The sequence below is a fragment of the Eschrichtius robustus genome, chromosome 4 (assembly GCF_028021215.1).
Source record: "Eschrichtius robustus isolate mEscRob2 chromosome 4, mEscRob2.pri, whole genome shotgun sequence".
In the NCBI taxonomy this organism is placed as follows: Eukaryota; Metazoa; Chordata; class Mammalia; order Artiodactyla; family Eschrichtiidae; genus Eschrichtius; species Eschrichtius robustus.
The window spans coordinates 57,642,906-57,668,400 of NC_090827.1; the positions used below are offsets into that span (position 1 = coordinate 57,642,906).

General features: G+C 42.1%; 1 protein-coding gene and 1 pseudogene across 3 annotated transcripts in view; both read right to left on the reverse strand.

The window, feature by feature from the left end:
* Positions 1–6,304: 6,304 nt before the first annotated feature.
* Positions 6,305–9,392, reverse strand: LOC137763463 (Y-box-binding protein 1 pseudogene; annotated as a pseudogene).
* Positions 9,393–11,241: 1,849 nt separating this feature from the next.
* The window catches only part of ANXA3 (annexin A3), a 63,672-nt gene continuing 49,418 nt past the window's right edge, over positions 11,242–25,495 (reverse strand). For all 3 annotated transcript variants that reach the window (XM_068542133.1, XM_068542134.1, XM_068542135.1), the window contains exons 8-13: positions 24,758–24,814; positions 24,312–24,405; positions 22,872–22,967; positions 18,079–18,137; positions 15,493–15,615; positions 11,242–11,815 (exon numbers count right to left, since the gene is read on the reverse strand). In XM_068542133.1, coding sequence (XP_068398234.1) covers positions 11,756–11,815; positions 15,493–15,615; positions 18,079–18,137; positions 22,872–22,967; positions 24,312–24,405; positions 24,758–24,814 — 489 coding nt within the window. In that variant the 3' untranslated portion in view covers positions 11,242–11,755. The remainder of the gene's footprint in view (positions 11,816–15,492; positions 15,616–18,078; positions 18,138–22,871; positions 22,968–24,311; positions 24,406–24,757; positions 24,815–25,495) is intronic.

Here is a 25,495-nt window from a genome sequence, read left to right on the forward strand (position 1 = left end):
ACACAGCAAGTAGGTGGCATTTGAACTCAGAGTGTGGCTCCAAAGCCTAGAGTCTTTCCTTTATACCTAGGAAGGGGGAGGTCAGGGAGACTTTCTCCTGAAGAAAGAAGACAGAACCATCACATTGAGGAAGCCAAGAGCAGCCCAGGAGAAGTAGGACAACCGCAGTGTCCCCAGAGGTGTAGCCAGAGAAAGATCTGTGGAGTTTCCCCACAGGGGCTTTCTCTGGGTAGATTATAAATTCTGGGAAACCCTGGACCTCCCAAGAAGTTTCTGGCTGCACCTGGTCCAACCAAACTACATCCCCAGCAACCAGAAGTAAGAACGAGGAGAAAATCAAGAATGGACAGTTGTTGCCTGGTGGCCAGGGAAGGTCTCCATATTGAAATAATTAAAAGTAGACTAAACAGTGGAAAGACTTCTCTTTGTCTTGTCAACATTGCTCAAGTCAGCCAGAAATTAAAGCAGAGGGCTTAAGAAGAGACAGGAGGTACAGAGAAGAAGGAAGCTGCTTTTTCCCTGTCACCAGGTCTTCTCTCCAGAAACATACAGGAATAAACTGAAGACATTCTCCAGTCACTGCTGTCGCATTTAGCCCTCCAGTGACAGAAGGCTAAGGTGCAGGCTGGTACCCAGAAGAGCTGAAATAACTGCCAGGTGCCCTGAGCTGGTGGGCCCTGCCTGTGGCACAGGCTGGTACCGCCTTAGAGTCCAGAGGTCCGTGGTGAGGCACAGGAAGCGCTGGAAAAGTAGGACCATTCCCAGCTGAATGTCGCACTGTGTCACCCACTTCCTGGGAAAGACTCAGCTTTGAGTGGACATACACAAGATGGATCTTACACTGGTTCTCAGCCATGATAGGGAGGTCTACACGTCTCTCAGATTACCTGTCAGTATCTGGAAAGTAGGTAATATAATTAACATCCATTCTGTGGGTTCCATCACAAAGACTTAAACTGGTCTCTAGCTATCTTCAACAGACAGGATTCCACAATAAGATTTCTGAAATTGGAGAGAGAAAAAGAGAGAGAGTGAGAGTGAGAGAGAGAGGAGCCAAACTTTCCACCAGATACCACAGAAAACAGGACAACAAGTGAACACGAAGGACGGGCTCCTGATATTCAGGCCCAGAGAAGGCTCTTCACTGAGGGTTGATGGTCCACTTATCCCATGCACTATTTGCTGCATGACTTTCCCATGTCATCAAATAATACATAATCGGGCAGTTCTTGGGAGCTTGTCCTCATCTCTGTACCAGTCTATATGTCTTCAAAGCCCCTACTAGTTAATTTCTTTAATACCTGGCTCAGAGTTTCCATTCCCGGTGACTCCTTCCCTGACAGATCTTATCAATCCTTCATTGGAGCTCTACGCACCTGTTAATCACCAAACTTCCTTCCTTAAACATTTTTAAATGTTTTAAAATTAGTAAACCAATAACTGTTAAAATTTTATAAAACACAAAACTTAGGGGAAAAAAATGAGTTACCTGTAATCAGACCACCCAGAGATGAACAGTTACCACTGTCATGTGTGTTCTTCCAGTCTCTCTGGTTTTCTGTTCCCCTCTACGTTGTTAACATGTTCTCTTTTTTTTTCCTATGTAGCAAAATATGAAGTATCTCTTTTATACGTGTGTCTGTCTATCTGCCTATCTATATCTATATCTATTGGGTAGGCCAAAAAGTTCACTTGGGTTTTTCCATAAGGTTCACAGCGTTTTTAATAGCATCGTTACAGAGCATATCACATTTTACTGTAGTTCATGATAAATAGTTAGCACTCACATAGCGCATACTATTCATTGGGTTGTTCTAAGTGCTTACATGCATTGATCTATTTAATCTGTTTAATCTGAGGTGGTTGGTTTAATTATTACTATCAAATTTCACAGATAAGGAAATGGAGGCACCAAGAGTTTAAATAATTTGTCCATGACTAGTATGTTTAGAGCTAGAATTTGAACCTGAACTAGACTGGCTTTAGACTCTTAATCACTGCCATATAGGACTTTAACAGTTTTTTGTTTGTTTGTTTTGTTTTTTAAACAAATTTTTTTAAAAATTTATTTATTTTTGTTTATGGCTGTGTTGGGTCTTCGTTTCTGTGCGAGGGCTTTCTCTAGTTGCGGCAAGTGGGGGCCACTCTTCATTGCGGTGCGCGGGCCTCTCATTATCACGGCTTCTCTTGTTGCAGAGCACAGGCTCCAGGCGCGCAGGCTCAGTAATTGTGGCTCACGGGCCTCGTCACTCCGCGGCATGTGGGATCTTCCCAGACCAGGGCTCAGACCCGTGTCCCCTGCATTGGCAGGCAGATTCTCAACCACTGCGCCACCAGGGAAGCCCACTTTAACAGTTTTTAATTGAGCATCTAATAATCAGCAGTTTCTTTAAATATTTTATTTTTTAACTCTGGAAGTCAGGAGCAACAGTGTGAGAATCTTGTCTGAGGTCAAACATCTTCAAGGTGGGGCAGCCAGGTCTGTCTGTTCCCCAAGCCCATCCACCACCACCACCATCAACCCCCAACACTACCACCAACACCAGCACCACTATCACTACTACCACCACGATCACTATCAATCATCATCACCACCATCACCCCCACTACTACCACTATCACCACCACCACCACCATTACCACTGCCACCACCATCACCACCACCATCACCACCACCACCATCACCAACGCCACCACCACCACCACTGCCACCACCACCACTATCACCACCATCACCACTATCACCACCAATACCACCACCACTATCATCATCACCACCACCACTATCACCACTGCTACCACCACTACCATCACCACTGCCACGACCACCATCGCCACCACCACCATCACCACCACTATCACCACTGCCACCACCACCACTATCACCACCGCCACCACCACCACCATCACCATCGCCACCACCACGACTATCACCACCATCACCAACACCACCATCACCACCACCACTATCACGACCACCACCATCACCACCATCACCACCACCACCACCATTACCACCACCACCAACACCACCATCACCACCACCACCACCACCACCACCATCACCACTATCACCACTGTCACCATCACCACCACCAACAGCACCATCACCACCACCACCATCACCACCACCACCACCACCACCACCATCACCACCACCACCACCACCATCACCACTATCACCACTGTCACCATCATCACCACCACCACCACACTGTATTTACTAATTATCTGGGTATCTGTCTTTACTTTCTCTTTCTCATTCCCCAGAATATCAAGCCTTTTAAGTCAGAAAATGAGTAGCTTTATTCATCCTGTAACCCCAGCACCTAGCACAGTTCCTAGGCCATGGTTACCATGCAATAAATAGTTGAAGGAATAAAGGACTCACAGACTTGGTTTGACTGACAGCAACCAAAGAAGATATTTTGCATGAAGAGATCAGTCAACACCTGTTTAAACAGAATGTGCAATACATGATGTGAATTTGTCTCTGTAGACTTGACTCTCTAACACAAAGCAAAACGAAAAGTTTAAATTTTCCGCTTTGCAAACCTCTAAACTTCGCGTGACAGATATGGCCAGGAGCACTGGTATAGGCTAGTTATGCTCTGGCTGCAGTTCTCTAAGGGGAGGTGTGACTTGGGCTCCTTCTCCCTCACTTCCCACCCGGACCTTTGTTCTCCCCACCTTCTACCCCACTGTGGCATGCTCGTGTATGTGGGAGCTGATTTAATCTCAGTATCCTTTGTCAAAGTTCTCTTTTGTCTGGTGGTTGATACTGTATCAGTTACTTCAGGGCAAGCCCAGAGCTCTGCAAGTCACCCTGGCCATTATTTATTGCCACATCCAGTTCCACAAAGCTTGTGCCAGAAGAGGACTCCAGTAGGTTTTGATGGCCCGTTCTCCCTCATGCATGATTGTGTTTTAAAACTCATGCAGCTGAATGGGCTCTTCTGGTGTCCTGGGTTTGAGGATTGGGGATTTCTTTTTACTGTTTACTGCTGCAGCCATTCAGCGCCACTCCTACTCTGTAAGTCTCCTCACTTGAAATTTGCCTCTCTCCCACTTTTGACTTTGCAAAATCCACAGAAACAGGCAAACTCTGGTCTCGGAGCAGGGCTGACCCTTCGGTAGATAAAACTGGCAGAAAGCTTGAGTTTGTCGAAACTAGAAGAAATATACCAGTAGGAAAACAGCTTATGCACAAAGCAACGAATACTTCCTTTATTTTCATAGTCCCACAGGAGATGTACAGAGAGTGGGTGGGAAAGATCCGAATTTGTCAATTTGCTGGGGTGGGTTAAGAAGAAATTTGGGGTACTTTCCGTGGTTCGTAAAACACAAGGTTTCATAGGCAGGAAGTTGCCAAGAGGTCTGCTTTATCTTCTTTCCTAATTACAAACTAGAAGCGTTGACTTTCCAACATCCAAAAATCCCCCAAGTGAATCAAGTAGAAGCAATGGGAGGTCTTCCAAACCGAGCCAGAGGATAATAGCTAACATTTATTGAGCACTTAAGGTATGGCAAGCTCTGTGCTATGTGCTTTACCTAAACTGACTTGCTGAAGCCTCACACCTATCTGAATCTGAAGTATTAAATGCTATTGCCATCCTGGCTTTACAGATAAGGAAATCAAGGCACAGAAAGGTTAAGTAACTTGAATGCTCACATGTCACACAATTATGAGTGGTGGGCAGGAAACAAGCCTGGGGAGCTTTATGTATCACTGGACTCCCATAATCAGAGAACACATTTGACAAGATCACTGATTTCAGTGAGCGTTTTCCTTGAAGGTATCCAAGGCCAGTCTTAGAGTTACTATCACTGTGAAGTACTAAAATAAGTATCATTTATTTACTCTACAAATGCTCATTGGAACACCTTCTATCTGCCACTTGCCGGGCAGGCAAGGCTATGCCAGTGTAATTACTAGTAACTATTTCTGATTGAATTAAATCCTTCATGTGCTTTATTTCATTTAATCCTCACAACTCTTTCAGGTAGGTTTTGTTATCAGGTAAAGAATTGATGTTGTAGGGTATACAGAAGTTGAAATATAACACTGTACAGATGAAACTTATATAAGTCAATGTTACCTCAATTAAAAAAAGAATGGCGGTGTAAAGAAGTATTTGTCAAATGTGTGCTACTATAAACGCTGCCATCATGGGTAGTGGAGCCAGGATTTGGACCCAGTTTGATCTGACCCCAAAACCAATGCGTTAAAGACAAAGTAAAATCGTAGAAATTGGAGGTTAGCAATATGACGTGAAATTAGGGAAATGGAAAAAGAAGAGGATACATAGAAGAAAAGTCTGAATTATACGGTTTAAACATTTCCCTCAATATGCCCTGTTATAGCTCCTCATGAACAGACCAAACACCCTGTCACTCTAAGATGAGGTGTACAGATCTCCTGCCTTCTGCAGTTCACCAGTCACAGAGACCAGGACTCCTTCCAGCTTGCTTGTTGTCTCCCCTTCACAGTCTTCCAGGGACTAAACTTAGTGCATAACGAGATGACTTGAATGTACTCAGCCGGGTGATCCCTGGAAGAGTTAATACACATTTCATGCAAATGCAGATGGTGCTGGGAATCGTGAGAAACAGAGGATTAAACTAAATGATCCATATGTTCCATTAAGAAGGGTTTTTCAGCAACAGTAAGATGCCTGGACCGTGACAAACATTCTATAGACAATGAAGATGTTTCCGAACAATTCATAATTGTCCCAGTTATTCTGAAACAATTAAAATAGGTTTTGCCTTTGGGACACAGAGCCATGGGGTCCACTTTGAACTCGACCTGCCACCTTGTGGAAATTGGAGGCAATAAAAAACATGGCCCTTGAATAATACACTAATAATAATATGATCTGGGCTAACATTTTTTGAGGGCTTACCATACGCTAGGCACTATGCTAACCATCTTCTTTTTTTTTTTTAATTAAAGACCTTTATTAACAGGTGCTTGCAGTTTGTTGTCATTTTTGAAAAAATCAGGCTGTAAACTTTTATTACAAATTAAAAATGAGGTTCTTAAAAATCTCAACTTGACCAGATATGAAACAATTTAAAAACCTTTAAAGGTGTATTGAGAAAAACCAGGCTTTTTTTTTTTTTTTTTTTTTTTTAAACCACGTTTGTCATTACTAAAAAGAGACGTGTTTAGGTAAAAATAATAAAAACCCCATGCTGCATAGATAACGCAGATAGTTCTAGTTGGTCAACAGGGAAAAAGCAAGCAGTTTAGTCTTTAGTTCCAATCTTTTGTTCATTTCTTATTGCTGGAATTTCATATTCATTTCTTCTTGTTGGATGACGAAACCGGACGATGGTAGAGATAGTAAGCCAGCATGTACTCAGCCCCGCCCCACTCAGCCTCGGGAGCGGACGAATTCTCAGCTGGTAGATCTGCTGCTTTTGTCTCTTTGCCATCTTGTGGTTTAGGGTTTCCCGGGCGTCTGCGTCGGTAATTGAAGTTGCGGCGGTCCCGACGTTGAGGTAGCTGCTGACCTTGGGTCTCATCTCTTCGATTTTCCTTATCTTCTTCACTGCCGTCCTCTCTGCGCTGTCTTCGGCGAGGAGGGCCCCTGCGGAACGGTGGTCTATAACCCCGATACATATTCTGTGTCACTGGTCTACCTTGTTCTCCTGCGCCCTGGTTGTCAGCACCCTCCATCACTTCTCTCTGCACGGGAGGGTTGGAACGCTGTGCTCGACGCCCATAGGGTCTCTGCACGAAGTAAGGTGGGCGCCTTCGCCTGCGGTAGGGCCGGCGCTGTCGGGCCCGGCCTTCGGGGGCACTCTCGATCCCTGCGTCTTTTCCCCACTCTCACTCTTCTGGTAATTCTGCTGGTAGTTGCGGGAAGGACCCCTGCGACGTGGAGAGCGTCTATAATGGTTATGCTCTGCTGCATATTTACCGCCTTGCGCTGGAACCGCCCCCGGGCCTGCATCGTTTGCTGCTCCGCACCCTTTTCTCCTTCAACGACATCAGACTCCACGGTCTCTCCATCTCCTACACCGCGAAGGTACTTCCTGGGGTTCTTCTTTACGGCAGTCCGGTAAACAAATGCATCTCCCTCGGCGTCATTCCTGTTGATGAAACCACACCCGTTTCTCACACTGAACCATTTTGCTGTTCCCCAAACCTTCGATGCGATGGCCTTGTCGTCCCCGCGGGCAGGCGCCGCCGGTGTGAGGCCGGCCGGGCCGCCGCGCCCTGCGCCGCCGCTGCCCGTCGTGCGGGGCTTGGGGTCGGCAGCGCGGAGGGCGGGGGGCGGCGGGCGGCTGCCGGGTCTCGGCCTCGCTGCTCGTGGCTGCGGCGACGGTGACTGGGGCCCCCTGCGGCAGCTGCGGCTCCTCCCGGGCTGTGACGGTAGCTAGGCCGGCGGCAGCGGTGACACTGCTCGGGGCTCTCTGGGGTCCGCTCTCCGCTCCCGCTCCCGATCGAACTCTGTGCTAACCACCTTTTAAATGTTCTCTTGTTTAATGATCAAAATAACTTTATGAGGTAAGAACTACCACTGTCCCCATTTTAAGGGTGAGGAATAGGTGACTTAGCAAGGTCAAGTAATTTGCCTACAGTCAACAGATCTGGGCAGCATGACCCCAGGGCCCGTGCACTAAACCACGCACTGTCCTGTGCCCTATACAGCCCCTCTCATTCTCATGTAGTGTTTAAACATTTAAATAAATATTGCAGTTCTTTGGAAGGGTCAGTAACAACCTTCCATCTTGAGATAAACACGTTCCATCAGAATCATCAGAAACATACTTTTAGCAGCTACCAGCTGGCCCAATGCATAGGAGGCAAGAAGGATGAGAGTAGAGGGGTAGGAGAAGAGCTTTCCTTGGAGTCTTTCATTATCTCAAAGTTCCTTTCTCTTTGCAGGGTTCTGTCCAGTGATCACCACTCCCTTCATGTTCTTATCTTTCTTCATACTCACTCGTGCACAAATACCATCTGACCTAGATCCTACACCTTGGTTTTCCCGCTGTGTAACCTTGGGCTAGCATCCTAACCTTTCTGAGCCTCATTTTCCTCATCTGTAAATGGCGATAACACTGACACATATAACCATGCTCTGAGAATAAATGAGATCTAAAATATCTAGCATAGTACTCAGCACATAGTAAGTCCTTGATTCATACATACAACAAAAAATGATAATTTTACTATCAATTCTACAATTCTACATCACGTTTGAATAGCGTTCAATACTTTTCACAGTAGCTCCAATCATTATTTCCTGTGCTCCTTGCATCAACCTGGTGCAAACGGCAGGAAAGATCTACGACCCCACTTTACAAATAATTGTCATTAAGATTTGTCATGTACCTACTCTGACTAGGGAACTGGGCTAGGAATTTAGAGATGTATAACATTTACATTGACTTTCACAGTGGTTTAGTAGCTATCCTGTTTTATGACAAAGTACACAGTGAATCCCTGGTGAGAGAATAGAAAACATATATATTGGTCTCTGCCCCTCATTCATAGCACAGAGCTCCTAAAACCCTTGTAATTTCCTAAGTGGTAAGAGCACTAGGAGTATCTTTTGTCCTAATATTTGGTCTTTGCTAATGAGGCGACTCTGGGTGGGTTCCTGGATGAGGGCTGGTCATTGGAAAGACAAAGCCATGATTAGAAGCTTGGAATTTTCAGCCCTGCCCCTCATTTTCTTGAGAAGGGAAAAGGGCTGAAAATGGAGTTAAGGATCGCTCAAGCCTATGTGATGAAGCTTCTATAAAACTCCAATAGTCTGGGGTTCGGAGAGCTTCCAGGTTGGTGAACACATGGAGGTGCTGGGCAGGGGGGTGAGGGGGTGGGCCTGGATGGGGCATGGAAGCTCCATGCCCCTTCCCACCCACCTTGCCCTACCCATCCCTTCCATCTAGACGTTAATCTGTATCCTTTACCATATTCTTTTATTATAAACTTCTAAACCTAAGTAAATGTTTCCCTGAGTTCTGTGAACCACTCTAACAAATTGGTCACACCCAAGGTGGAGGTTGATGGAAACTCCAATCTTTAGCCAGTCGGTCAGAAGCACAGGTGACAACCTTGACTGGCACCTGAAGAGGGGGGTAGTCTTATAGGACTGAGCCCTTAACCTATGGGGTTTGGTATCACCAGGTAGACAGTGTCAGAATTGAGTTGAATTGTAGGACATCCAGCTGGTATCAGAGCATTGCTTGTTGGTGTGGGACCCACTCCCCATCCTCATCTCCACCCCAACCGCTGCCCAACATGGGAAATTGGTGATCAGAACCCGTTAAAGAGAAAAACCCAAGGCCTTCCTAGTTTTGTGTTTTTCCTGTTACACTCTGCCCCTTACTCACCGGAGATGAAGGCTACTTCTATAGCCATAGTGGGGCACCATCAGTTCAAGAAGCACAAAGGGGAGGGATCCAGATAAAATGATGCTTCCCCAGTACCCCCAGGGCAATTTTGTGGCCTCCTAGAAATTATACTTATGAATATATGACTAACACAATGGAGTGATATGCAGCAGTCAAAATAAAATACATGACATGCAACGCTATAGATAAGTGCCTTCTACGTGCCAAGCATGTTCTAAACACTAGGGATATAGCAGTGAATGCAACAGACAAAAATCTCTGCATTCCAATAACTAAGTTCTCGGGTTGAAAAGAACAGTGGCCTTGGAGTGGGATAAATTCTAAGGCAAAATAGTGGTTAATAGCCTGGACACTGTGAGTTGGGCTGCTTGGGTTTAAATCTTGGCTCTTCCAATGGGCAAATTACTTAATTTCTCTAAGCTTCCATTCCTGTATCTGTGAGTTAACGCTTACATTGGAAAGTTCCTTGAGGGTTAATGATTTATCATATACTACACTGTTTAACATAGTGCCTGATATACAGTAAGCACTCAATGAGTATTAGCAATGATTTATTGCTTGGTGAGACACTTACTTACCAAATCACTTAAGCCAAAATCGTGAGGGCAGACTTGACACCTGACCCTTTTGATTATTGTGTTCTGTCAGTGTTACCTCCTAAATACTTCTTGAGTGTGTATATTCCCCCCCCCCCTTTTTCTCCCTTGCCATTATCTTAGCTCAGACTGACGCTTCTAGTATTGATTAGAGAATTAATTTGCCACGTGGGCTCCCTGCCTTTAGCTTTCTTCTCCCACACATTCCTCTTCCTTGATAAAAAATTTGACCACATCATTTCCCTGACTGAAATCCTCCTTGAATGCTCCTTCCATGATTCTCCCTTGCTTGTAAACTCTTTAGCATGGTCTGTGAGACCTTCATAATCTAGCCCCTGCCTATCACCGGTCACCTCCCCTTGTACTCTAAGCCTCCACCACATTGGTCTCTCTCCCTAAACAGATTTTAAGCTCTTTGGGCAAAGGAAACGAGTTAGTTCCTCTGGTGTACCCAACACTTACTTAGCACAGGGTGTGTCACATGGTAGGTGAACTGAAGTCTATTGAAGAATGGTTGCAATGCTGTCATGCTCATTTTGATGTTGCTTGGTAATAATAAATGGTAACATGGTAATTGACATTTGCCATGTCCAGGCACAGGGATAAGTGCTTCATAGGCATTGTTTTACTTAACCTTTTTTTAAAAAAAAACAAACCTATGAGAGAGGTAAGTGCTGTTAAGATGAGAAAACTTCGGTTTAGCAGGGTTTCGTAGTTCCCAGCATCACAGAGTGGTAAATGGTAGGGCAGGATGTCAAAACCTGGTATGCGGATTCTAAATCCCTGTGCTTTGTTCCCATATGCATTTTGGAAATCTCAGAATGAGAAATAACTTCTCCATCTTTCTGAAAGGTCTCAGAAATGTTGACCAGTGGAATCCATTGATTAAAAGTTCTGGACATCACTATTTCTGTTTCTCATACAACTATCATTTCTATTTTAGTTCAGACTAATAACTCCAACTAGAATTTTTTACCTTATATATTTCCTTTTAGTCTAGGTATTTCATCCTAGGTCCCTTTCAACGGTGACATGAAAGATTTGTTGAAATGTGTAGTTTTGCCAACTTATTTTAGAGGAAAAGGATATCTTAGAAACTTGGTTCTAAACACCCCTTCTGGGAAAGTAGTATTTAACATAAAACAACCACAATTCATGCTTGCCATTCAGATGGGCAGTGGTTAGATCAGTAGTTCAGCAGATGTTTTCTGAAATAAATTATTATGCATTGCCACTGCTCTAGCTTGATCAGACGAGAAAGGGGAAGCCAGGATTACATGCATCTTCGTTTTTATTCCTTTCTTAAGGATGAATGTGATTAATAAGATGATAGACAAATGGAAGCAGCAACAGCTTTATAACAAAAACATGTTTTAAAATATCATTAGTTGTCGGTGCCAGGTACCAAACAATGCTGGTTGATGGTAACAACAAACAGATTACCTTTTACAGAGGCAAGAACTTGTATTACACTGTTTTGCATTTAATGTTTTAGAACTGTACAAAGAGTCTCACTTCCAAAGCAGAAATATAATTTGGGTAGTATTAGCTGATCCTTAATATCATTTAAAAAGTTCATTTATAAACGGCTACATTATGATGAGACGCTCTACGATAATAATCACTTTTTTGTTGTTATTATTATGGAACAATGAAAATTTCTGTTAGGAAAACAGGTTGCTCTTGACACTTGCTTGTGCTTGTAAATATTGCGAGAAAGATGTAGTTAGAGCTGTGGGAAAAGTCCGTCATGGGAGCAGGCAGCCTTTGGAAATGACATTCTTGACTCAGTCATCTCCTCCACAGATCTTTACGAGTGTGATTGCATAGTCTCCAGAAGTATCCGACTGTAAGGAACAGGACCGATGGATAGAAGGACAGACATGGCGTAAATAATGAGGGGACCATGAATGAATCAAATTGCACAGCACTAGGGGATTCACTGGCGTGTAAGGCTCATGACCTGTACCATTTAGTGAAATGCACCTGTAATTCCATCATCCATTCACACCTGAGTGTAATCCTGTTCCAGCCTAGCATCTTCTTTATAATATATGATGGATGATATATTATATATATCATATGATATATATATTATATCATATATTAATATATGATGGATGATATATATATATATATATATAATATATTATTATATATTCTTCCTGATATACTGCAATTAAATTTCAATTTGGGTTTAAAAAAAATGAATGCATCAATTACCTAATATTACATAATCTTATTTTTCTCACAAAACTTTAGAAAATTATAGTTTTAATAATATTTATATTAGTATTTATCAAACACTTGCTCTTCTAAGGGTTAACTACTTTAACCCTTATAATAACTCTGTACAGTAGATACCATAGTAGCTCCACCTAACAGATAAGTAAAACGAGAAAAACAGAGGTTGGGAAATTTGCCCCAAACTATGTAGAGAATAAATGCAGAGGGAGGATTCGAGCCCAGTTAACCTGGCCCCTTAACACCAAACTATACTTCCTGACTTAAGAAAGTGAAATGAACTACATCCCCACAGAGTATGTTTCCCAGTTCCTCTCCCCTAGGCTAGCCAAAAAAGATCTTGGTTCAGGAAAGATACCAGGTGAGATTGAGGCTTACAGTACAAGATGCCATGTTTGTTATGAGTCTGGCAGTTAGAAACCTGGGAGTCATCCTCGACTCCTTCCCTTCCTTTCTCCTCACACCAAGATGTCATACCAAGTCCCGTAAGTTTGAACTCCTAAATATCTTTTGAGTCTTTGCTCTTTCCTCCCTTTGTATTACCAGTAGCTTTGCATCACTATTTTGTGTTACAGTCAGAGCTACTCTAATATGACTAATATAGTAACTCATCACCCCACATCCCTTCTATCTTATGTCCAGTTCATTGTCCACAGTCACAGGGATCTTTTCTAAATGGACTTCTGGTCATGACACTATGTGATTAAAATTTAAACACTTCAGTGGCCTCCCATTGCTCTTAAGCAAGACAAAATCCTTAGACATTGTCAGAAAAAGTCCTGAATGATCTGGTCCCGCCAGCCTCAGTTTTCATTAACGTTTCCTCCACCACGAGGTCTTTCCACTTGCAATTCCTCTTGTTAGAAGGCTCTGCTGACCTCTGACCCCCACAGCCTTCGCCCTGTTAAGTCTAGTCATTTTTAGATCTGAATCATAACCTTCCTATAGGTCAAAATCCTCCTGTTATGTGATCTTATAGCACAATCTCCTTTACATTGAACATGGTTGTAATTTTACATTTATTTCTAATTCCATAAGGACAGAAAACTTTTTTCTTTACTTATAATTTTAATCCTGAACGTGGCACATAATATACATTTAGTAAATATTTTAAATGGAATGAATGGAATACGAATTCTGTGATCTCGAGTCTCCCTTTCAACTGAATGCATACTGCCACTCAGATTTTATTTTTCCATATTCCCAAGGTAGACTCCTAATCAATCAAGTGCCTCATTAATTCTTACCCTCCTACTTCTCATCATATATATGTTTCTAGAGCATTCCCCTATGAGACCCTATTGACCAGCATTGCGCCTGGCTCATACGAGGCACTTAACACTTGCTTATTCACCTGAAAGGCAAGCGCAAGACCCATTTCCCAAGAAATAGTCCCTATCTAATCCCAAACGTCTTTTACTCTCAATTCCTATACTACTGTCCTCTGTACCCCATAATCTAGTATTTAACTGCGTGTTGTTTCATATTATTTCTTTATGTCAGCCACTTTATTCTCTTTTTTTAAAAAAATTTCTATGCATTTATAATCTCACATTTTAGTATGTACTATCAATATGAAATATTATTATGCAGAATACTGTGGTAACTCATATTATTATCTTGTAATTGTTTTATTTATGCCCACCTCAGTCTCCACATAGATTATGAATTAATTGAGGGTAGCTATTATATTTTCCTTTAAAGACCCTGGAATTATGCTATTTATTAAATAGGTACTCAACTTGTTGATAGAGGAAATCTACCAAAAACTGTAATTTCATCCAACTTTTAAATTAAGATCCTATTATTAAGTAATAAGAGATACAGATTTGTTCTCACCTACTCTCTTCCTCTTCTCGTCCCCTCCAGTCATCATTTGAGAAAGGTGTTAATGAGCAGAGAAATGTCTAAATTAAAGGCGGAAGGAAGAGGAACCCAAGGCTGGGATGATATACAAAATGGAACTCTAGCTCCTGAATTACAGAATTTTAACCATCGAAAACATCCTATTCATCAGTCTTGAAAACGTAATGAGATTACCTGATAATGTATGTTAGCTGACAGGAGTGAAGAAACCTTAGATAATTTTAAATTACACACTGAACTTTGCAGCAATGGATTTTTCTTTTCTGTCAAGATACACGTTGCTTAAATGTTTCCTAATACAATAAGCCTCAATTACCCAGACCATGGAGCAGGTCAGGGAGAGCTACCAGTTAACTGAATTTCCTAGTTTGCCAAGGGTGAACTGAAGGCTTTCTTCGTGTTTCAACCTTGTTACTGGCAATCTTTATAAAATGTATGCCTCTCCTTTTCTGCCTTGGTAAAAACAATTTGGTTAACGTTATTGTATCTTTCCCTGTTGATTGAAACTATTGTAATGTGTCAGATCGATTCAAATTTCATTGAGTATGAGCAGTTGATGAAATCTGTGCTAAGCCCCAGGCACAGCCTGACAGCTGCCTTTTTGAATAAGTTTTCTGTTTCAACTTAGGCATGCATCTTTTCCTGAAAAGGTTTAGTGCAAAAACAACAGCTCTCATTAAAAAAAACAAAAAAACAAAAAACAGAAACGATTTTGGTGAATGAATCTAGTTGACTAACTGAGGTGCAGTGGAAGTCAATTGGTAATATTTACCAAAATTATGGATGTATTTACATCTGTCTCAGCAATCCTACCAACTCATGATAACTTATCCTCAGATACACTTGTACCTTATGAAATTGTATACGCGTATTGCAGCGTTGTTTATAATAGCAAGGAACCTGAAACATCTGTTGATGTGGTAGGTACAAATATACAAATAATGGAATGATATGCAGCTGTTAAAAAGAATGAGAAAGCTTCCTATATCCTGAAATAAAAAAAAACTCCAAGGTACAGAACGATGTTATCTTTTGAGTCAAACAAAGAAGAAATTTAAAATACGTACTTTGCTTCTATTGTCAGAAAGAAAAACTGAAATAAATTAAAATACTGCAATATAAAAAATAGGTAAGCAACTTGCACATGCAATTCATAAAAGAAGAAAAATTAGTGGCCACTAAACCTGAAAAAAATGTTGAGTGTCTTTTATGTGCCTGAGATTTTAGAGCTGAAAAATAATCACTGTCTTTAAGGGATATTTTGTTATTACTCTTTAAACTCAGGAAACACATTTACACACTGACAAGAGAGAGAAACCTAAGTCACATATCTCCATGTTTTGAGAATTATAAGGGAAAAAGGATGGGTAGAGAGAGGCATGATATGTTTTGCCCTTTTTAAGAAGAGACTTACTTTAATTGCTGAATGTAGGGAATAGCCATACTGCTTCTTAAACTCTGCTCGAATGTCCAAAAGGTCAATTTCTGATCTGGAAACCATTATTCGGTTCAGAGTAAACTCATCAGTCCCAGCACCCTGTTGAGAAATGCAAGTGTCCACAATACCAATCTCATTGCTCACAAAACAACATATAGAACTATATTTACAGGACATAGATAATGGTAAAATATTATCTGATATTGATATATATCAACTGATATATATCAATTGATATATTGATATATATCAATATATTGATATGGCAAAATATTCAACCACAGTGACTCTCCTTCACTCATTTTTCATCAAACATCATCATTCATTTATTCAAGAAATATTTATTGAGCACTTTCTCTGTGCCATCACATTGTCAAATGCTGAAAACAGAGATGAGATGCCCCAGTTAAACTTTCAATTTTGTAAAGGATACAGGTGAGAAAATGGGCCATTACAATAAAACGTGACATATGGGAACTACTGGGTACTATGGGAGCATATGCTCGGGAGACCAAGATAGATCAAAGATTAGGAAAGGTCTGTTTGAGAAAGTGGTATTTAAGCTGGGGTCTAAATAATCAGCCAGGGGAAGAAGGAATGGAGTTCTTACAGAGAAGAAAAGAAGTGTTCCTATACAGGAAACAGCATGTGTGATGGTTTAGGGCAAGAACATAAATAATAAGAAGGAACAGCAAGAAATGTGTCTAGAAAGGCCAGACTTTGTAAACCATGAAATGAAATTCGACTTTATCCCAAGTGTGGAGAACTACTGCAATCTGTTAAACATGAGAGTGTTGAGATCAGATCAGATTTGTGGTTTCAGAAAATTCCTTTGACAGCAAGTGTATGAAGAATGGACTGCAGGGCAAGAGTGGGATGAAGATAACAGAGTAAGACTAGAAGGTTTGGGACCCATCCAGAGATGATTACATAATGAGAGAGAGAAGGGGAGAGACAGAGAGACAGAGACAGAGAGACAGAGACAGAGAGAGAGAGATGATGATGATGATGGCCTGACCTAGAATAATGGCAGTAGGGATGGAGAAAATGGATAGATGTAAGAGATGCTCATAAAGGTTGATTGACAAAACTTAATGATATATCATTTGAGGAGAATGAAGGAGAGGGAAGTGTAACATTTCTCGCTGAACAGCTAGGTGAATATTGACACTATTCATTCATTCATTCATTCAACAAATGCTTATTGAGCACCTCCTACGTGCCAGACATTGTACCCTGTGCTGTGCGTATGGTAGTGAACAACACAGGTGATATCTCTGTTCTCACACAGTTTACGTTCTAATAGATGGAGCTGTACGGTAAAGACAATGAACAAGTTGCTCAAGTGCATGGTAATAAGAATGATGGGGGCTTCCCTGGTGGCGCAGTGGTTGAGAATCTGCCTGCCAATGCACGGGACACGGGTTCGAGCCCTGGCCTGGGAGGATCCCACATGACGCGGAGCAACTGGGCCCGTGAGCCACAACTACTGAGCCTGCGCGTCTGGAGCCTGTGCTCCGCAACAGGAGAGGCCGCGATAGTGAGAGGCCCGCGCACCGTGATGAAGAGTGGCCCCCGCTCGCCGCAACTAGAGGAAGCCCTCGCACAGAAACTAAGACCCAACACAGCCAAAAATAAATAAATAAATAAATAAAATAAATTAAAAAAAAAAAAAATGATGGCATGGAGTGTGAGTGAAAGGAAGCCAGCTGACCGGTGTAGTGAGGGAAGACCTCTCCCAGGAGGTGACATGTGAGCTGAGACCTCAGAGATGAGAAGGAGACAGCCATAGGCAGACCTGGAGGAGAGAGGACAACACATGCAAAGACCCTGACATGGGAAGAGGCTCAGCATAGTCAAGAAACGGAAAGAAGGCTGATGTGGCCGAGGCGTAGGGAACAAGGCTGGGGAGGAAAGGTACAATAACTTCAGCGAGCTGGGCAAGGCTAGTTCCCGTTGGGGTTATCCACTGAGATGACTGAATGCAGCATGGGGAGCAAGACTGGGGTGGGAGGTGAGGTGGGGACAATGATGTGTTTACTTTGGACACAGCTTTGTAGGAGCACGTGGACTTCCACAGGAAATGTCCAGGAAGAAACTGAAGTAAGCATCTTCTATGTGCCAGGCTCAGTATGAGGGTCTACAGACATAAAAGAGCAAGAAGACCTCCTGAACAGATTCCTGGAGCTCCCCATCTAGCAGTGGCAGCCGACGAGAAAACACAGGGTTTCTGTATCGTGAAAGGCTGCTGACTCAGTTTGGTTTAAGTAAGGCAGCTTGAAAGGCTACTGGCTCACGCTGGAGGTCTGTCATCCTAAAACAAGTTGACTGCCCACATTACTGTGAAGTGGGGGAAATGATTTACTCAACACTGCAGTGTACCTACGTCTATAATGATTAGGATACTCATTATCAACCAATGAGCCAAATTAGTAGACACATTAGCTACAAAAGAGAACTCATCAAGGTGGAAAAGAAATACGAAAGCCCATCAACATTAAGCAATATTTTTACATTCTCCTTGAGGGAAGTTAAGAATATATATGAAATTTCCAGACCAACCTTCAAAGCTTGGTGCAGTCTTTTAGCTAAAAAGGCAGGCGTGTTCCTTGCACAACAGACTGTTATAAAAAAAAGCAAAGTAATGTTCAGTTTCATTTAATAGAAATTGAGTTAATCTACAGTAATACGTTTAAAAATTTTTTTTTGAGTAAACATACCACTCTCCTCCTCCCCACTCCTGGCTTTTCTTTAGAATGAAAGAGTGAATGAATGCTTAACCTGAATTTCGAAGCCTTATAATGTCATATTTGCATGGAACTTTAGCACAGTAATTATCCTTAGCCACAGGGAAAATAAAATTACCTGCCAAAGAAACTCTCACAGCCGCTGACTCATTTCCAGATCCCAGACACACCAACACCTACGCTTACATTGATAACTCCCTAGGGTGTACCGTTGCTCCGTTTCTAGCATCTTTGACTACTGATGAATAGCTTGGGTCTAAAGACTGCAGAGGTGTTGCTCCAAATAACTCATTAGGTAAGCAGGGGCACTGCAGCTCAGTTTAAAACCAGTTTTTCCAATGGAAAGATTTTCTCTTAAATGACTGGATTAGAATTTATAGGTTGATTAATTACATTAGAACCAGCACCTATAATCTAAATTCAGCCATCAAAAAAATACTACAATCTTTCAATTCTTTATTTTGAAATAACAAGTAAAGCAGAATAAGAAAAAGATAATAGGCAAAAACATAAGCATATTAATTATCCTTTAAGTAAAATGAAAACAGCCAGGACTAGAAAAGTCTGTAGGGAATAAATCTATTTATTGCAACACAATTATTTTTATCATCTTAAATCTGATCTCTAGGTAGGAATCTGACCAAAAGTGAATGAATTTTATAATGAATTTTGGAGAACAGAACAAGAATAGTGACTTTCTCATGATGCCTTTCAGACTCTCTTAAGGAAAGCTAAAAGGCCTTTTGTGTAAGTGATTTAAGGGAAACAGAAAGAGAAATATATTAGAAACATGGAATCTGGGACAAACATGAAAACAGTTATAGATTTGAAGCTGTCTGAGAAGAAATCAAGGATGCAAATTGATATTACCTATTTTTTTCTCAAACTTATATTCAGCAAGCCTTAATCATTTGATTGAAAGTTTTATGCCCACTTTTAAGCTATTAAGCTTTTCAATCATCTCCCTCACCCCAGACTAAATGCAGAGAATCCTTTCTTTTCATAACCCTTTACCTTGTTCTCCGCTTTACGTTCTTAAACGCACGATTTGTTCCTCATGAATATTTGGGGAGATGGTGGCATATGCAGTATAAGGAAGCTTGCTTTAAGACCCAACCCCAGCAGGGAAACTCAGGGAAATTCCTAAAAATCAGGGAGTCCACTGAAGTTCATTATGATGACCCAGGGTTCACAGTTGCCCGCTTCGTACCCTCTGTGTTCTCTTGACCAAAATTTACTCAGGCCTCTCCCCTCCCCCGTACAGGCCCCTGAACCCTAGCTTGGCCCCCAGCCTCAGCAGGTGCTGAAATGCAGAACGTGTCCCCTTTTCAGCTGGTCCTGAGAACCAGCTGACACAGCGAGACACATTTCCTGTCAACCCCCAACGATTATGCCCCCTTGCTTGTCCAACTTCCCTTTGAAAGTTTCTGCTAAGGTCTGTTTATCTCCTCCCCATAAAAGAAAAGCTTTTTCTGTTTGATTTTCAGACTCTTGTACATTTCTGAGACTCAACTATTCTCCCTATTGAAATAATCTCTTTGAATAAAGCCTCTACTTATCTAAGTCCAGATGTGACAGCTAGCAGTCTTCCTACCATGCATTTCTAAGATGTTAGAACTCAGATGGTTTTTCACGTCAAAAGCTATGCGTTGACATACTGTATTAGATTCCTTGTATATGAAATAGCCAGGACAGGCAGATCTATCAACACAGAAAGTCAACTGGTAGTTGCCAGGGGCTGGGGGGTGGGGAGGAGTGGGGAGTGACTGTCAAAGGGCACAGGGTTTCTTTTGGGGCTGATGGAAATATCCTAAACTTAGATAGTGGTGACAGTTGCACAACTCTGTTAAGACACTAAAAAGCACTGAATTGCACACTCTGGGCGAATTTTATGGTACTTAAGTTATATCTCAATAAAGATTAAAAAAAAACCTGTTGTATTCCAATGGTAGACTGAAATAGAAAATGAAAGTGTGACACATCTTGAACTTTAAATTAAATTATAAGGTCTTTCTTTTACTTGATAAAATAATGTATATTATAGCCCAAATTTAGTGCATAATTCAATGTCTATTTCCAAAAATGCTTCTTAGCTCAATGAAGTGAGAATTTGTACATCTCAACAAAGTTTTTCAAATATTACAGCAGGCAAGGTAAAAAGCATGAAAATTGATGTAAAGATTAAAATATGAAATGGAGGGACTTCCATGGTGGTCCAGTGGTAAAGAATCCGCCTTCCAATGCATGGGACATGGGTTCAATCCCTGGTCAGGGAACTAAGATCCCACATGCCATGGGGCAACTAAGCCCGCGCGTCACAACTACTGAGCCCATGTACTCTGGAGCCCGTGTGCCACAACTAGACAAAGAAAACCCGCGCACCACAACTAGAGAGAAGCCCGCGCGCTGCAGTGAAGGGCCTGCGCACCACATCGAAAGATCCCACGTGCCGCAACTAAGACCCGATGCAGCCAAAAAAATTAAAAAATAAAAAACAAATAAAATAAATATTAAAAAAAAGAAATGGGAAAAAATTAACTGGCTATATCATTGCCACTGGAATATTCTCAGAGCTAATTATGGAGGTTGATCTCTAATTCCTTTTTTTTTTTTCTTGGCCATGCCACGCTGTACGCCTGTGGGGTCTTAGTTCCCCGAACAGGGATTGAACCTGTTCCCCCTGCAGTGGAAGTGCAGAGTCTTAACCACTAGACTGCCAGGGAAGTCCCTGATGCATATTTTTTAATTGAAGAAGATTTTTTTTCCTTCTTGGCCTATCTTTTAGCAAATCAATCAGAGTCATATATTTTAAGTGGCATTTGGATCAACAGTCCTATTCTTGGCACTGAAGAGAGGCTCAGAAGTTAAATGAAATAACATATGTGGAGGAAACGCTGAGAATGGGGCCCAGGGCCCAGACTTTAGTGAGTGCTTGCTCCCTGGGATATTTTCTGCAATTTAAAATATCAATAGTTGAGTGTGGACTGTGTGATATATGCAGGTTTCGGTCTCTGTTTACGCTGCAGCACATTGGAGGGGTTGGTTGACATCATAGACTGTGGAGCCCAAGTGCCTAGGTTAGAATTCCAGCTCTACCACACTTTCCCTGGGTAACTTGGGGAAGGAACTTAACCTTCTGGTGCCTCAGGTTTGCCATGGGGGTAATAATAGTCCCTATCATGGGATTGTTATGAGGCTTAAATGGGTTGGTATTTGAAAAGAGGTTAGCACAACGCTGAGCGTATAGTAAGTGCCTGATGAGTGTTTATTTAAAAATACAATTTGAGGGCTTCCCTGGTGGTGCAGTGGTTGAGAATCTGCCTGCCAATGCAGGGGACACGGGTTGGAGCTCTGGTCCGGGAAGATCCCACATGCCGCGGAGCGGCTAGGCCCGTGAGCCACAACTACTGAGCCTGCGCGTCTGGAGCCTGCGCTCCGCAACAAGAGAGGCCGCGATAGTGAGAGGCCCGCGCACCGCGATGAAGCGTGGCCCCCGCTTGCCGCAACTAGAGAAAGCCCTCGCACAGAAACGAAGACCCAGCACAGCCAAAAATAAAAATAAATAAATAAATAATTAAAAAAGAAAAAACAATTTGGGGCACCCTAATGGGGAGTTCACCCTCCAGAGGTGGTAATTAACACTTGAAAGATGAATCAGAGGCTCACTCCGGAGGAGGCTACCCTTAGACATCAGCTATCTTTAACTCACCGTAGAAGCTATTAATGATCATGATGGATGTTAGATATGATTTTTCATTGGCGAAATGACAAGCTGTGTGGAGTACAGGTACTCCTACCCTGGCATTAATGGAGAAGCAGCCTGGAGCAAGCCCAGTAGCCACCCCAAATTGGATATTTAGGATTCTGAACAATTTAGGATTGTTCCTAACAATTTAGGATTGCTGTTTAGGATTCTGAACAATCCTGTGTGTGTACGAGCACTTAGATTTAACTGCCTGACTCTGACTAGAATGGTCACTGAATCCTGTCTTCGAAGAGTGTCTCATTTCTCTGAATGCAATCTTTCTTGCAAGGTGTTCTTTGGGTTCCTAAAAGCACAGACTGCAGAGACCTGATTGAGAAGACAGATCAGCTTATATAACCGTGTTTTTGTCTGCTTGTTAATCCACGTGTCTCTCCAGGAACGGATTCAGTCTGTGACTTATTTTCTTTTTGATAATCCCTGTTCACATCACCAAGAGGCAGGAGACCTGTAGTTCCGACCTGAGTTTAACTTTGGGAGGCCACTGCCAAAAATAACCAAATATGATGAATTACCAAATGGGCTTAGGTCTGTGTTTTCAACAGGCTCCATAAAAATGCCAGGAAGAATGTAATATTTTTATCTCTCAAGGAGTTTACGATCCAAACGTGGTAACAAGACAAATACAGAGTTAAAAGGCAAAGGAAGACCTAAAAAAGATAACTTCTTCTGGCATCCATTTAACAATATTTGTTAAGCATATTGTGTGTACGGTGGACTGTGCTGAGGGCTATGAGGGGCATAAAGATGAAATCAGGCAGGATTCTGAGATGAAAAGAGCTAATCTTGAGATGTATTTAAAACAAGTGCAAAGTAACTCAGTTTATAAGCACTCAGGGGCTTACCTATGGCTAGCAGTAAGTCTTCAAAATGCCCAGACAATTCTCCTTTTATGCTGTCCTCAATGTCCTTCTGGCTGATATTTCTGTATTCATCAAAGGCTAAAAAAAAAAACCAGCACCACAAAAATATTTAAAGTATCCCAGTTGACCACACTTGAATATATTTTGGGTTTTGATTTGATATGCAGCAAATCAAGTTATTAAGTGGCAAGCTCAAAACTCCTTTAAACCATCAAAAACTCAGCACAGAAGTTTTTGTTTTTTTATTACTTTTAAAAAATGTCAAAAAAAAAAATCTCGTCTACAATAAAACCTGAACTTCATAGGCCATTTTCTCCAATGATCAATCTCTCTCTCTCTCTCCTCTCTTCCCTCCCCATTCCCAGGCTGTAAGCATTTAAAATAGCCCGAAAGGTTAAAAGATAAATAATTTATCTAGTAAGGTGGGCTACTTTTAAATTAGAGCAGCACCTGGGAAACAATAATGTGGTCATGAGTCAAATATGTTTTAAATCCGCTAAAGAAATCTTAATTATGACGATTTCTTTGTGCTGAGTAAATCATTCCCTAAGGCAGCATAGCCTACTTCATACTTACTAGAAGGCATTCAAAGTACTTGATCAACATTTGCCCAAAAGCAAAACCTGTACCTACGTCACCGAGCATGTAGGCATACTTTGTAAGCCAAGTATATTTTTTCCAAGTGAATTTCAAAAAAAGAAAATTTGGAGAGAGATCTAGGATTGTTTGGTTTTTATTTTTCAAATAAAGACATCAATAAAGCAACTATAATATACTATTGCCATTATTTTATAAAAAGGATGAAATTTTAATGCCCAGGTTTCCTCATTTTCCTGTGAACTCGGCATCAGCCTAGTCATTACTGTGGTTGTTCTCTAGACCAGCACTGGGAAGCCACAGTCAGATGTCCCTAGTAAGTGGAGATCTGGGCTTCTGGGTGCCGTTGCTTCCAGAATGACTCAGAGAGATGCATGAGTGAAGGGGTGGGTGCTTAGCTGTTCCATGTAATAGTTGGGTCTGATAAAAAGAGTCCCCCCCCCCCCACCCATTTACCTTCATATCAGAAAAAGCTGACTGTTAATCTGCATTAATGCATTAACAAAGACTCACCCGCAGTGCCTGGTTTTCCTGGAAAGTGGCTAACTAGGCAAGAGATGGGCTGGAAGCAGTGCAGCCAGGTTCCTCCATCCCACAGGAACACCCCTCTCTGCTCTCACCCCAGAGAGCTGCTCCTCTCTTCTCCCTGCCATCCGTGCCCCCCAACCCCCGCGGCCCCCCAGGTTGTTTCCTGAAATGTTTGTACATAAAAATGGGACAGCCTTCACGATTTTTAACTTCATTTTCCAGAACTGTGTATGTTAAACCTTGAAATATTTGCAAGAACAATACAACGCAAAAAAGGATTATAATGCGAGTCCATACTCAGCTTCAGTTGAGGAAAGCTCCTTAAACACAGGATCTCAGTGAATGTATCTTCATCCGTGCCCCATTTGTTCTCACCAGCATTATAGAGAATCTATTGGACAAGGGAGAAGACTTAAATGTTATCACAGACCCAGTTCTGTCTCTTTCTGAGGAGGTGAAATGAGAAGAGGGGCAAGTTTATTTTACAGGTCATTGAGATCATCGATAATCCGTGTCTCTCACTTTTAGTGGATTGGAAATCTGAGAGTTGTGTGGCAGGAGCCAGGGGAATAATAACCACCAGTGGGGAAGGCAGAAAGGTGGGGTCCGGGGATCCCCAGGTGTCAGGCTTCTCCTCCAGACAGGACAGGAGACAGCATGACCCCGGCTGGTGCCGTAGAAGTGAGAACACAGTCAGGAGGGAGAATCGTTAAAGGAGATGTTTTCTTTGCTCTGTTACCGACCTGGGCATCCTCTTTGGCCAGCTGCTCATCCACTTTCAGACCCTCATCTCTTCTGCCCTAGACAGGGAAGATAAAAGTGAGGGCAATCCTTTTAAAGATAAAAATTCCAAAACCCGGCATTCCAACCAGCAGGGCATCTTAGAGCTGCTTCTTCAGTGGCAACCCCGCAGCACAGAACAATCAGGTGCTTGGGGCTCTCGTTCTGGCGCTGACTAGCTATGAAATCTGTAGCAAATCACACAGTTTTCTGAGCCGCAGTTTCCTCCCCTGAAAACTCAAATGTCTTAATGGAATCAAAAGACAAGCCACACACTGGGAGAAAATTATATGAAAACACATATCTGATACAGAACTTGTATCTAAAACATATAAAGAACTCTTAAACCCCAACAATAAGATAACGAACAACCCAATTAAAAATGGGCAGAATATCTGAATAGACATCAGATACACAGATGGCAAGAAAGCACATGAAAAGAGGCTCAACGTCATATGCCATGAGAGAACTGAAAATTAAAACAATACCCCTACACACCAATTAGAATGGACAAAATTCTAAACAGTGACAACACCAAATGCTGGCAGGGATGTGGAGCAACAGGAAATCTCATTCCTTGCTGTTGGAAATGCAAAATGGGACAGCCTCTTTGGAAGACAGTTCGGCAGTTTCTTACAAAACTAAACATACTTTTACCATACGACCCAGCACTTGTGCTCCTTGATACTTACCCAAATAAG